The sequence below is a fragment of the Bos indicus x Bos taurus genome, chromosome 7, assembly GCF_003369695.1.
Source record: "Bos indicus x Bos taurus breed Angus x Brahman F1 hybrid chromosome 7, Bos_hybrid_MaternalHap_v2.0, whole genome shotgun sequence".
Taxonomy (NCBI): Eukaryota; Metazoa; Chordata; class Mammalia; order Artiodactyla; family Bovidae; genus Bos; species Bos indicus x Bos taurus.
In genome coordinates this window covers 3,317,284-3,331,141 of record NC_040082.1, presented here as the reverse complement: position 1 = coordinate 3,331,141, position 13,858 = coordinate 3,317,284, and the positions used below count along the sequence as shown (strand labels likewise).

The window sequence follows — 13,858 nt, the reverse complement described above, 5'->3', positions numbered from 1 at the left end:
CAAATATTTGGTGGAATTCACCAGTGAAGCACTCTGGGCAGGGAGTATCACTGAGGGAAGGTTTTTAACAACAAAAGTAATTTCTTTAAGTAACAGAGGTATCCAGGTTATCTACTGAATATTTCTTCTTGAGCGAGCTTCGGAAATTCACGACATTCAAATATATTTTCCATTTCATCTAACTTGTTGAATTTAGAGGCGTGAAGATGCTCATGATGTTCCTGTTACACTTTTAATATCTGGAGACTCTGCAGTTATGCTGCCCCTCTGAGTCATGGCACTGGCAATGTCTCCTTCTCTCTATTATTAGTCTGAATACAGATTTATCTAGTTTATCAAAGAACCAGCTTTGTGCTTTCATTAATATTTCTTTTTGTTTTCCATTTCACTAATATCCGCTGTGATGTTTATTATTTCCTTCCCTCTGCTTACTTTGAGTTTAATTTACTCTTCTCAAGTTTCACAAGGTAGAAGCTACGGCCGTTGACCTGAGACCTTTCTTTTTTTCGTATGTAGGTGTTTGGTGCTATTTAACCAAAGTGAGTACTTTAGCAGCATCCCACTAAATCTGGTGTGTTTTGTCTTTATTCTCCGTCAGTTCAAAATATTACTACTTCCTTGTTTCTCTTGGGATTTCTTTACTCGTGGGTTATTAGGACCAGATAAGCACGGGAGAACATACACTCATCTCCGGGGTTTTCTATGCAGCTGTCTCTGCTCTGGTACTCTGTCCTCCTGAGCCCTGGCCACCCCGGTCTCCCTGGACTTCCTGTTCTGTGTCTACTCAGGTCGCCTGCTCGGCTTTGCCTGGGCTGTCCTTCCCTGTGCTATGAGCTGGAAACGCTTCCAACACCTGAGAGAAGTCCTGGGTTGGAGGAGATGCAATTCTGCCGGACACGGCACGTCATTAATGTTCTCAACTTCAGAGGCAAAACAGAAGCCTCAGAAGCTCTCATCCCCGCTTCCAAACCCACTCCAGGAAAGCTGACTACCTTCTCAACCTGTGTGCGTGCGCTGTTAGCTATTTCTGGACTCTCATCTACATAGTCATAGCAGCTTAGAAGGAAGTCCATTACTGCTTGATATTAACAGAACGTATCTGAAGACTAAGGGTGTGTCATCAATAGAGTTCAGACAAGACGGAGAGCACCAAAGTAAAATTAAGTCCACGAGACCACAGTAATAGAATATCAATATTCTTTCTCTTGTTATCAATCTTCTGTCTTCTTGCCCTTGATTTAACAATCTAAGATGTCACAAATCCCCAATTTTCCCTTCTAACTTAGTAAGGACTTGACATTCCTTGCATTCAAGGACAGCCACTCAGAGTCCCTTCCAGGCCAACAATTCTTAAATTCAGAGATTTGTCTGGCTATAAGAAACTCTAGAGATAGATCCTCTATTACAGACATGCCTCTTCACAGGAGGAAACTAAGGCACGGAGCTTTCATGGCATTTGCCTCTTTAGCAAATTTAGAGTCACAGACTGGAAAGTAGGAAGTTGGAGAGATTTTCTCAATCATATAAAATTAAATATATTTATCCTGATAACACTCTGCATTTCACATCCTCTAATCATTTATTTAAAAATTACATAAAATATTGAGAAAAAAATATTGAAAACTATACACCGTGAGGACAATAAGGGTAACACAACTTTCTAGGAACGTTTATATATTTACAAACATTGTGTGAATGTAAATTACATTTTGTATAATGTCTTAGTATAAAAACACTGTCAGAACGAATTTAACAAAAAGCTTTGAGTTCTACCCTTGGTTTTCAAAAGCTGAAACAACTAAACTAGTTTAGCCAAAGTAACGTATGTTTAAAAGGCTATCTTGCCGTTACCTGAATCCATGAACTAAGCAATGTCATGCCACAGACCGGTCTTCTCACCAAAACACTGTGCTGAGCACAGGGATGAGCCTAGAACGCTGCGGACCGGCTTTGATATGAATCCAGTAGATTCCGAGCGCTGACAGGCCAAACTCCCAATTCCGGAGTACAATCTTCAGAATACTCTTCGCAGCAAATTAAGCCTTCCGAAGCTGACATCTGCTGTCGCTGCTACTTTGTCACAGAGAATAATTCTGATCTTTTAAGCACCAGTGTACCATAATTTTTGGCCATCTCAGAATGTTCAGGGAAGCGCTTACTGATCTAATAAGTCTTGTTTTGTCTTTAATGAGTACAATTTCAAGTGATCGTAAAAAGCCCACATATGGTCATCATAACACTTGTTGTGCACAATCTGTTCATCCAAAGGCATTTCTACTCTGCACTATAAACAGCAGTAGATGATGTGATGGGAAAAGCATTCATCTACGAAAATGTTCAGGCCAAGGTTATAGAAGATGAATAAAAAATTACGGTTACATATGGTCTTGGTTACACGAAGATGTTCTGATGGAGCAGTAATAGAGGATAACGTGCCTGTGCTCTCTGCCAGTTTTAGGTTCTAATCCTCCAAATACAATTAAAGCCCATCAGTCACGGAAGACACAGAATAATTACAGGCACTGCTTCAAACGCACTAGAATAAAACAGTGATTTGATTTCTCCCTCAAGGTTTGCTCTAAACTTCTAGCGGTTTAGTTATGGTGGCACTTCTTTGGGCTTCCCTGGTGGCACAGTGGTGAATAATTGCTGACCAGTGCAGGACGCACAGGAGACGTCGGTTCGGTCCCTGGGTCGGGAAGATGCCCTGGAGAAGAGAACAGCCACCCACTCCAGCATTCTCGCCTGGAGAACCCCTGGACAGGGGAGCCTGGCGGGCTGCAGTGCACCGGGTGGCACACACTCAGACACAACCGAGCACGCGCGCAAGCACCAGTTCTTTCAAGGAGAGTGAAAGTACCGGTCGCTCAGTTGTCTTCAACTCTGTGCAACCCCATGGACTGTAGCCTGCCAGGCTCCTCTGTCCATGAAATTCTCCAGGGAAAAATACTGGAGTGGGTTGCCATTCCCTACTCCAGGGGATCTTCCTAGCCCAGGGATCAAACCTGGGTCTCCTGCAATGTAGGCACATTCTTTACCATCTGAGCCACCACTAATTTTAATAATAGTAGCTAAAGTTTATTGGAGAAAGAAATGGCAACCCACTCCAGTGTTCTTGCCTGGAGAATCCCAGGGACAGGGGAGCCTGGTGGGCTGCCGTCTATGGGGTCACACAGAGTCAGAGACAACTGAAGCAACTTAGCAGCAGCTAAAGTTTACCTAGCACTTACCATGGTCCTGATACTGAGGAAAGCATCTTGCATATACTAGTTCAATTTAATTCCCTGAAAAATAATTTGTTCACTCAGCTGATTAATGGCAGAACCAAGATTCAAACCCAAGCTGACAACAGAGCCTGGGTTCCTACCCTCTGGGCCTTATTGCCACAGTCCTAGGTAATTTATAAACATTTGCTCTTTTCCTAGGAGGAAAGAGGGCTTCCCTGGTAGCTCAGTTGGTAAAGAATCCGCCTGCAATGCAGGAGACCCCGGTTCGATTCCTGGGCCAGGAAGATCCACTGGAGAAGGGATAGGCTACCCACTCCAGTATTCTTGGGCTCCTCTGGTGGCTCAACTGGTAAAGAATCAACCTGCAATGCAGGAGACCTGGGTTTGATCCCTGGGTTGGGAAGATCCCCTGGAGGAGGGAAAGGCTACCCACTCCAGTCTTCTGGCCTGGAGAATTCTATGGACTGTATAGTCCATAGGGTCTCAAAGAGTTGGATATGACTGAGCGACTTTCACTTTCACTAGGAGGAAAGAAACTGTAAATTCTTTTCCCTAAACTGTAAGCTTGAAGAGACATGACAAATTTTGAATAAGACACAAGTAAATTTTATAGTAGCCAGTTTTCTAAAACATGTATGTAAGAATTAGTTCATAATTATTATAGAACTCTGAAAAACAGCACAGATGATGCGTGACAAGTGAGAGATTACAAAGGAACTGATGTTTTCATTATCGCTAAAATATGAGACTTCCTATATTTGTATATAAGGAAATTCTCTGAACTATGAAGTTAAATTTTGGCATACATTCACTTCTCTTTTCACCATGTATGTTCAGCTTAATCATATGAACTGACCATATGCACTTCTTAAAAGCCAAATACTCAGAAGATCTAATGATACATGACCAGTGAAAACTTTCATTAAAGTATCTAAAACAATACATAACATTAAAATCTAAATAATTCTTGTCATATATATCAGTTTCTTTACTGTATACATTCACAGTTATTAGCAAAGGAAAAATGCCAAAAAGCAAGCTTCTTGTTTAAATGAATGTCCCATTTCAGAAAGGATAGATTTTATATTGTTGACTTAAACTGATTTTTATTATACCAAACACTACTTACACTTCTATTATGGTCTGACCAGTCCTCATTCAAGTATGTGGAACACTGCGAGGGCATTGGTATGAATGATGCTGGGAAACACCGAGGAGATGTAGCCGTGGAACCTACCTTGGTTAGGTGAATGACTCCTTTAGAAGTAACCGAACAACCCATGAAGCCAACGTACTGCAGCTCAGGACAGTGCTCAGCGAACGCTTTCACGGACTGGTCCGTCACCTGGGGAGAGCAGGGAAGAGAGAGAGTTAGGACAGCACTGCAGGATTTCACCACTGCAAACTCCCCCGGCCTTACCTTGCATTGTTAATGTTTCCTTTTCCAGTGGGCCGTTTGAATCCATAGACACGCTGCACGACGTCCTGTGCTTTTTAAATCCGCCCTCAACCCCACATTCCCTTCTGTCAGCCCATGTTTGTTTACATCTTCACGTCTCAGAGACGTCACATTATCCACCTCCACCTCTTCATGCCTCCCTCAATAGACATGTATGCATTCTGACATTTACTCCACGTGCTATGAAATTCACCATTTCAAAGGGAGCAGTCCAGTGGTCTGTATCAGATTCACAAGTCGTGCCACCATCACCAACGTCTAACTCCAGAACATGCTTCTCAGCCCAGAAAGGAGCCCCATGCCATCAGCAGCCGTTCCCCAGTTCCAACCCTGCCTCCAAGTCCTGGCAGCTTTCTGTCACTACGGCTTTGCTCAGTCCCGACATATTTGATAACTGAAATTGTACAACTGTTTCCTAAACGGCAACAACAGTCTCTTTATAAGGTTTCTCCCTACAAGTGTTTCTTCTAAGAAATCTGGTTTTGCCCCTCACTGCTTCAAACTTCTCAGATTTGGAGGGTATGATGGTTAAATTTATATGTCATCTTGACTACACCATGAGATGCCCAAATGTTTGATTAAAAATTATTCTGGGTGTGTTCGTGAAGGTTTCTGGGTAAGATTAACATTTGAAACAGCAAACTGAATAAAATAGATTGCCTCCCCGAGGTGACCACTCAACCTCAGTCACATCCAGTCCGATGAAGGAATGGGACAAAAAGGGGAGTAAAGGAGGATCTGCCCTCTCCCTTTCTCTCTCCCTCCTTCTCTCGTTCTCTGCCTACCTTCACATTTAGCCACCAGTTTCCCACCTTTAGACTCAACTTTGGACTGGAACTTATATCATCAGCTCTCCGGGTTCCTCTGCGTTTAGACTCAGCCTAGAACTACACCATCTGCTCTCCTTGGTCTCCAGATCGCTGATTTGGGGATTACTCAGCCTCCAGAGTTACAGGAACCAATTCCTTACAATAATCTCTTCTACACACACACACACACACACACACCCCTCATACTAATTCTGACTCTCTGAAGAACCCTAACTAATGTGATACATATTAGAATCCCGTGAGGAATTTATTAAAACCTCAGAGTCAAAAGAGGTGTAACCCAAGAATCTGTATTTTTAACAAGCCCCTAAGTGACTCTTAGGGATGTGAAAACTTGAAGCCCCAGAGCTGCAAAGAAGTTACATTGACAGCTTTTGGCATTTCTGCATGGCCCTGCTTTAAACAAAGGGCAGACTGAAATTCCTTTTTGTCTCCTCCAGCCTCCAAAAGCTTTCCTTATATAAAATCATCTTCTTATAATTGTGCTAAGATTTTCTCCACTATTCTACAAGTTGTAGCATATAAAAGGAGGTCCAGATAGTCTCTATGATAGGGTTAATTTCAGCTTCACTTTCCTCAGTCAAGATGAAATCAACAAGTTAAACAACACTGTTAGTTTTTCAAACAGCAGTGACTTACACCTACTTTGCATTAACTTTAATATGGGTGACTCTTACTTTGTCTCTCCCTTATCTATTCTGAACAGATATTGGAAAATAAAGTTATGTGGGTAGCATTAATTCTGAAACAACACAAGAACGTTTTCCTAAAATAATCAAACCAACAGCGTCCATGGTACATCTGATAAAAGATTAATTCTGCCCTCAAAAGTAAAGTGTGCTTCAGCATGTTAAGACTAAGGGTGCCACTGATAAATTAAAAATGGGCCTTCCTGACACTCAGCTTTCTAAAAACATTATGTCAAGAAAGAATATTTAAGGCACTGAAATTGCCTGAAGCTTCAGTGAAAACCAATTTCCATTTAAAAAAAAAAAACCTCAGAGGGTGGCGGGAAGGAGAGGGAAACAGGTTCAACACCTATCGCCATTTGGTTCAACATCCTGCCTAATCTGACATCAGGCTTCTCCCAGATCCATCTTCAAAAGGGGGAAGAGGAATTCAGATAAGGATGAAGGACACAGGAAAGCTCAGGTCCAAGGTGTTAGAGCTTTCAGAGACAAAGTATTAAAACTGGCTTCGTGGGTCTTCCTCTTTTAGCTCAAGGAGTCAAATGAGAGGTTGGAGGTGCCTCCTGCAGCAACAGAGCCCCAAGAGCCGAATAAGGCTAGAGGGAGTGCCTGGGGAACAGGGGCGCTCTGTGACCTCACCACAACTGTGCAACCAACACCACGATCCAGTCACAGAACGCCTCCATCACACCGCCCTAAAGGTCCCTTTCTCCCTGATGCCCACATGCAGTCAGTCACCGCTCCTGCCCCGAGATGACCCTTGACCTGTTTTACACATCTACAGCTGCCTTTTCTAGAAACTTCAGGTAAATAGGATTCTACAATAAAGTCTTTTGTGTCTAGCTTCTCTCGCTAGTAATTTCTCTTGTTTGTTTGTTTGAGGTTCCCCCTTGCTATTCCCTGTATCAGTAGTTGGCTCGTTTTACTTCTGGGTAGATTTGCATGGTATAACTATATTACATTTTGTTTATCCACTCACCAGTTATAAACATTTTGTTTACAGTGTGGGGCTTTGATAAATATGCTTCTGTGATCGTTCACATACAAGTCTTTGTTTGGACATATGTTTCATTCCTCTTGCATAAATATCTAGGATTGGAATTACTGAGTCATATGATAAGCTTATTTTTTTAGACATTTTTAAATGTGAGTTGTTTTCTTATTAAGTTGCAAGAGTTCTTTATATAACTTGAACACACATCCTTTATCAGGTATCTGTTTCACAAATCTTTTCCTCCATTCTGTGCTTTGTCTTTTCATTTCCTTGATGGTGGTCTTAGAACCAACATTTAGGCCTATGGTGCTCCTGGAGTTAATTTTCGTGAACAGTGTGAAGCAAGGTGAAAGGTTCATTCTGTTTGCACATGAATTGTCCTATTTGTTGAAAAGACCATCTGGAATGGTTTGATTTTGAGGGATCATACTTACTCACAGACTGTGATAAAACCAGCCAGTAAATAAGAATTCATATGCAAAGAGAAACGTGGCTCAGGATTTGGAAAGTGGTATCAGAAAATTAGCGGGGAATGAGACCAGCTGGCAAAGCAGATTTTGACCTTTTAGTCAAAGCTGTGATGGAGAAAAAGAGAAGACGAAGCTCAGATTCAACAGTGTCACCTCTTCACAAGACAGAGACAGAGAGGACCATCTCCTTAAGCTGACACTCTAAGAGCCAACTGACATTCTGATACCAGCGTGGAGAAGACGCAGTGCATTTAGTGTTACGATAGGAGACGCACTGGCGACAAGGAATGCCCCGTGCCTTCAGAGTCACAAGGGCCATGAAGAGCCTCAATAGCACAGACACACCAAGATTCCAGTGGAGCCTCCACTGTGAATCCTAAGGGGCCCTCTCTAGTTGCTGGAGCCCAAACAAACGGAAGCCAGAAACACAGAGGCAAAGGCAGAAGGAAGATACTGGTTCTCAAAAGCTCTTGAGCGGCACTCAACCAGACATCCTTTGAAGGTGGGTTCTCATGAAGCAAATGTGGGCACAAGAAGAACCCTCCCCGGGAGGCAGAAATAAAAGGCCTAGAAAATGCAGATGTAATGGCCACTATGGAAGAAATGTCCATACATGACGAACATATTCTAACCAGAAGGAAGAGAAAAAGCAGAAGGTGGGCAGCACAGGGTCACTAATTTTGCTTGAAAAGTTACTGTTATAAAATTATTATTTATATTATTGTTTACATAATATTTTTGAATTGCTGAATCTAGAGATTCAGTCTCTGAACACAGCTCAAAGTTTGGGTACCAGTAGCCAAAGTAGCTTAAGAGGGAATAGAAAATAAAATGGCTGTATTTACTAAGGCCTTACTGTGGGCCAAGCTAAGTCCTCTCTGTAACAGGGGATCCCTATAATACCCTTGACAGGCAATATTAGCCCCATTTTAGTGCTAAGACACTTCAGTCATGCCGGACTCTTTGTGACCCCATGGACCTCCTCTGGCTGTGGGATTCTCTAGGCAAGAATACTGGAGCGGGTTGCCATGCCCTCCTCCAGGGTAGACCTAGCCCCATTTTACAGGTGACTAAAATAAGCCTATCAGAGATTGGCTTCTCCCAAATCAAACCACTAACAGATGGCCAAGCAGGCTTTAAACTTTGGTCTTTCAGATTTTAGAATCCATGTTCTTTAACTTATATATACTAGGCTGTGATTCATTTAGTTAGTGGTGCTAATTTCCACTCAAATGCAAAAGCAAATTTAAGGCCCTCCCTCTGGCCCCAGAGAGGTAGAGTGGCAGGGATCAAGGCCCAATGGGTCTATTTTTTAAAGAATTTTCTAGAGAGAAGCACTACCCTTGATTACTTTTTTCATCTCCTAAGGATAGAACAGATGTGCTGAAATGCCATGATAGTTTCCTGTATATCCTAAGAATCCTCCCAAAACAAGAAGCGTAAAAGTGGGGTGTATGTGTGTGTGTGTGTGCGCGTGCATTCAGTTGAGTCCAGCTCTTTGCGACCCCATGGACTATTAGCCCTTCAGGCTCCTCTGTCCATGGTGTGTTCCAGACAAGAATATTGGAGTGGGTTACCATTTCCTCCTCCAGGGGATCTTCCCAACCCAGGGACTGAACCCATGTCTCCTGTGTTTCCTGCATTGCAGGCGGATTCTTTGCCTGCTGAGCCTTTGGGGAAGCTCAAAAGTGGGTTGGGATTATCTAATTCAGAGGTGATGAAGAAGCTGGGTTAATGGTGGTGAATTATAAAACCACATAAGTAGAAACTGATAATCCAAGAAAGCACTTTCACCTAAAAAGGATTAAAATTAAAGACTAAGAAAATATGGATGGGAAAAGCTTTTACTTAAATTTCAGGACTCTAAACAAAGAGATGCAGCTTCTTCTTATTTTAAGACAAAGTTTCCTTAGAACATGGGTGGAGAGATCTATCTTTATCAGAATAAGACTGAGTCAATGAAAAGGGATTTGTAATCTGTGCTGAAAGATTAAATTTGGGGAATGATGCTAGCGTATCAATAGAAGAAAGAAATTTATATCATTAATTCTAAAAAGGTCAAGAAATCTTTGTACATTTTTACACTTGGGACATTAAAGAATTGTTCCATATAATCCTACATGAATGTATTAAATAATATAAAGTATTTCACAACTTCACTCAGAAAAAAGTTTTCGCTAGAGTTCACCCCAAACCTACAAATTCAGACTTGGAAATACATACTTCTAATAAGTTGTCTTAAAGATTCTTATGGAGTCAAGTCATAAACAACTCACAACTAAATCTAACAACTAACCAGCCTTTCCAAGTGCTAGCACTGAAGATGGTCCTGGGCACACGTGGCGTCACGGGGTTATCTCTTTGCTGACCTATACTGACACCACAGACCACCAAGGTCCAGGACATGCCATCCTTCTGGGCATTTTCAGCAGCCTGCACACTGAACATCCTTCTGCCACTTTTGATTCCACAAATCTATCCTCCACCCATCGAGCCATAGTGATCTTTCAACATGTACAAATCACATCGTGTCAGTCTGCCATTCACAATCCTCCAGTGATACCAATTACTCGAAGTATAAAATCCAAACTCCTATAATCTACAAGGCCCTGCACAATCTGCCTCCTCCCTAGTTCTTCCACCTCGTTCATCATCCCACCATCCCCTATCCAGGTCTGAAACCAAGTCTGAAGAAGTAACCACCGCTATGGAGGGTTGGATGTCTGGCAGAAGGGTTGTGATTTGGTTTGGAAGCAATCTATTTTATTGATAACGTGAGACATACATGGGTTAAAGAAACTATGAGGTCCCCTTGAGTTCCAGCCTCCTGCACGCACCTACCGCATGGTGCCGTTCATTAAAGGCTCTAAGGGAAGGGTGATAAAGGGAAGCTGTCCTTCAAGGCCCATCAGGTAAACTGAGGACCAACTAAAGGGATATTCTGGCCTCAGGGAGGCTGCCAGTGGGTCACGCCTACAGCAGGGTCCTGCCCTGTGAGAAGAGCAGTATACTACAGCAAGGGGCGCCTTCAGCACTAGGCCGAGCCAGTCAGTAAGCATCCACATCTGACCACGGACGAACAAGTACTATGTGAGGCGCTATAATGACTCAAGTCCCAAGTGAAGAATCTGATTTAGATACCGAGTAATATACATGGGCTTCCCTTGTGGCTCAGCTGGAAAAGAACACCTGCAATGCAGGAGACCTGGGTTCGATCCCTGGGTTGAGAAGATCCCCTGGAGAAAGGAAAGGCTGCCAACTCCAGTATTCTGGCCTGGAGAATGCCATGGACTGTATAGTCCATGGGGTCACAAAAAGTCGGACACAACTGAGTGACTTTCACTTTCAAATATACATGATACTTCAGGAGTTTTAAAATGAAATACAATAAAATTTCTCCATTTATTTAGTTGAGTCTTCAAACTCTATGAAAATTTCTTTTTCATTTTCACCTCCTTTGCTTTTCTGTATTCTATTTTTTCACAGGTTATAAAACACTTACAATTAATGCACCCTCCTTTTAAATAGTATAACAAAAACACAAAAGAGATTCATACCGACCATATAAAAGGAAATAGCTAAATATGGAGACAAAGTACTTGGTACGGATTCGCCTTATGAATCATTTCAGTAAGACCTTTTCACTATGCTCTTACTGTAATAAAAATTTCATATTTTTAGTGACTTTTAAAAAGAAATCTAAAAGAACATTATTTAAACATAGTGTTCTTTTAAACTACAGTCAGACAACATTTAGTGAGTAAATACCACGGCTCAAGCGCTGCGCTACACACCACGACCAAGACAATCCACCTTCACGGAGCTGACAATCCAGTGAGAGGAGTAAATGCGAAATAGTTATTGTAAGTGTGACCCCTCCTTTAATCACTTGCAGGAGCCTACCAATTATTCCTTTCTATATATGTGCAATAATTACACGGTACACAAAGGAAGTTGGGCTAGTGATTAGGAACCCACTTGGCAATGTGGGAGATGCAGGTTTGATCCTTGGGTCAGGAAGATCCCCTGGAGGAAATGGCAGCCCACTCCAGTATTCTTGCCCAGGAAATCCTATGGACAGAGGGTCTGGCAGGCTGCAGTCCATGGGGTCACAAAAGAGCCGTATACAACTTAGCAACTAAACAACAACAACACATGGAAAGAAGTCAAAAGTATGACTAAAAATTATATTCAATTATACAAATGAGATTCTTCTCAAATACTTTAAGTTATTGTATGCCTGATATCATTATATGCCCAATATCATTTCAGTAGAGGACTAGAATATGTATTGCTTTTATAAATCATGAAAAAAACAAGGATTATTTAAGAACTCATACTTACTAATACAACTAATACAACTCTGGCTGTTAATCAGCATGACTCAACTATTCATTAGGTAAATCAGAAGCACAAGACAGCAAAATCCTTTAACATTTTATGATGAAAAAATTCAAAAACATAAAAAAGTAGAAAAAACAATAAAATAAACCTCCATTTACCAATCATCTACCTTCAATAATTACTAGCTCATTGTCAACTTTGTTTTATTAATAGCCCTATCCACCTCTAAAACATCACATTTATCAGTAAATATTTCAGTATATCTCTAAAAGATAGGATCTTTTAAAAATCAGAGCCATAATACCCTTATCATTCCAGGAAAAATGTTCATGTGAGACTTAATATGAAAAATGAACTATGTATAGTTTTATGGAGATAATAATCCAACATGGTAATTTAAAAATCTCATTAAAAATTTACAACAATTTTATAAAAACTGACCCTTTGTCAACAAGGGCACTGAGATTCATAACTAATCATTTTCTAAAACTCTAAAATTCCATTAGCGGCCAATGAGAATCTGATTATTTGATTGCTTGTTTGACCTTGCCTGATTTTTGCTCATTCTGTCTTGCTTAATGTTAGTCTGGGTTTAGAGAAGTCAGATTGGCTGATAAAAAGAGATTTATAAGTTATGCATTAAAGTATTGTGAAAGGGAAAGACACTGGTCCAGAATTAACGGCACAGATACGTGTCCCTATTAAAAAGATCTATGCTAAGTCAGCTATGACTCAACCATTTCCCCCCAATTTGCTGACCATGTTTCTTTAACTAATACTTTATTTTACTGAAATTCAATACTTGGGTAATGTAAATGAAACAGAATAATTAGTCTATTCTGCATCAGCTCACCCTTTAATTAATGAAAGGAATAAATCTAAAGAGAAATCTCCAAACCCAACAGTCATAGTTGTATTTAGCAATGATATTTACAAGGCATTTTCTAGTATACATACACATCTGTCCACTCACCCAGTTAGATAAGCAGGCAGGTGCAAATTTCATTTCACAAATGAAGAAACACAGAAGTTAAAGTAACCTGCCCCACCTTATATGTGAGCCCAGTGCCCTGTGCATTACAACATACTCAATAATGTACTTAAAATACAATCAAAGAATCTATATGAGTGCTAAATTTGAGACCCATTAAGTAATAAATAAACATAGCTGATAAAAAAAGTCCTTATTTCATAAACATGCAACTAATTTAATTCTTTGGTCATATCACAGAAAAAATGTTTCAATTCTCTGAAAGTAAAGCGTCTTCCATTCTGCCAAGCTTTATTTCATTTCTAAACACAACTTTTAAATTAACAGATATGGTTAGTATATTTCAAAGAGTATAAAGTGAAACTCATAAGAATATGACTGAAGGCTAAATTAAATCCACCAGACAGATCACTTACCAAAATCTATGTGGATGCATCATGTGTTATGCAAGAAAACAGGGAAAAATAGAAGTAGTATACACAACTTGAATTCTGACTCATGTAACTTTGAATGGGTTTCATCACAAAGGGTAAAATGAACTGAAGTCCCAGAAAGCTCACACACAAAGAACAGTGCTCGGAATAGCAGAAGAGCTAGTTAGTATTTCAAAAGGCTTGCTAAAAGTCACGGAGGAAGAGAAAAACCACCACGATAAAGGTAATTTCCTTAGACTCCCACACCATCGAGGCCTCTCTTTATCTACAAAAACAGGTGTTCTCTGCCTCCTCCTCAGCCCCTGCCCGAACACCTCCTCCCCTGCTCGACATGTGCGGCCCTCTCTTCCATTTCCACCAATTCCCTTACCTCTCCCTGGTTCTTCTCCTTCCTTTTCCTCGTGTTCCTTCTGAACCCTT

At 41.0% G+C, this 13,858-nt stretch overlaps 1 protein-coding gene across 1 annotated transcript in view; it reads right to left on the bottom strand.

Annotated features, from left to right (window-relative positions):
• The window catches only part of FBXL17 (F-box and leucine rich repeat protein 17), a 523,914-nt gene that overhangs the window by 364,054 nt on the left and 146,002 nt on the right, over window positions 1–13,858 (bottom strand). Inside the window, exon 5 of the mRNA XM_027545478.1 lies at window positions 4,465–4,572. Within this exon, the coding sequence (XP_027401279.1) occupies window positions 4,465–4,572 (108 nt within the window). The remainder of the gene's footprint in view (window positions 1–4,464; window positions 4,573–13,858) is intronic.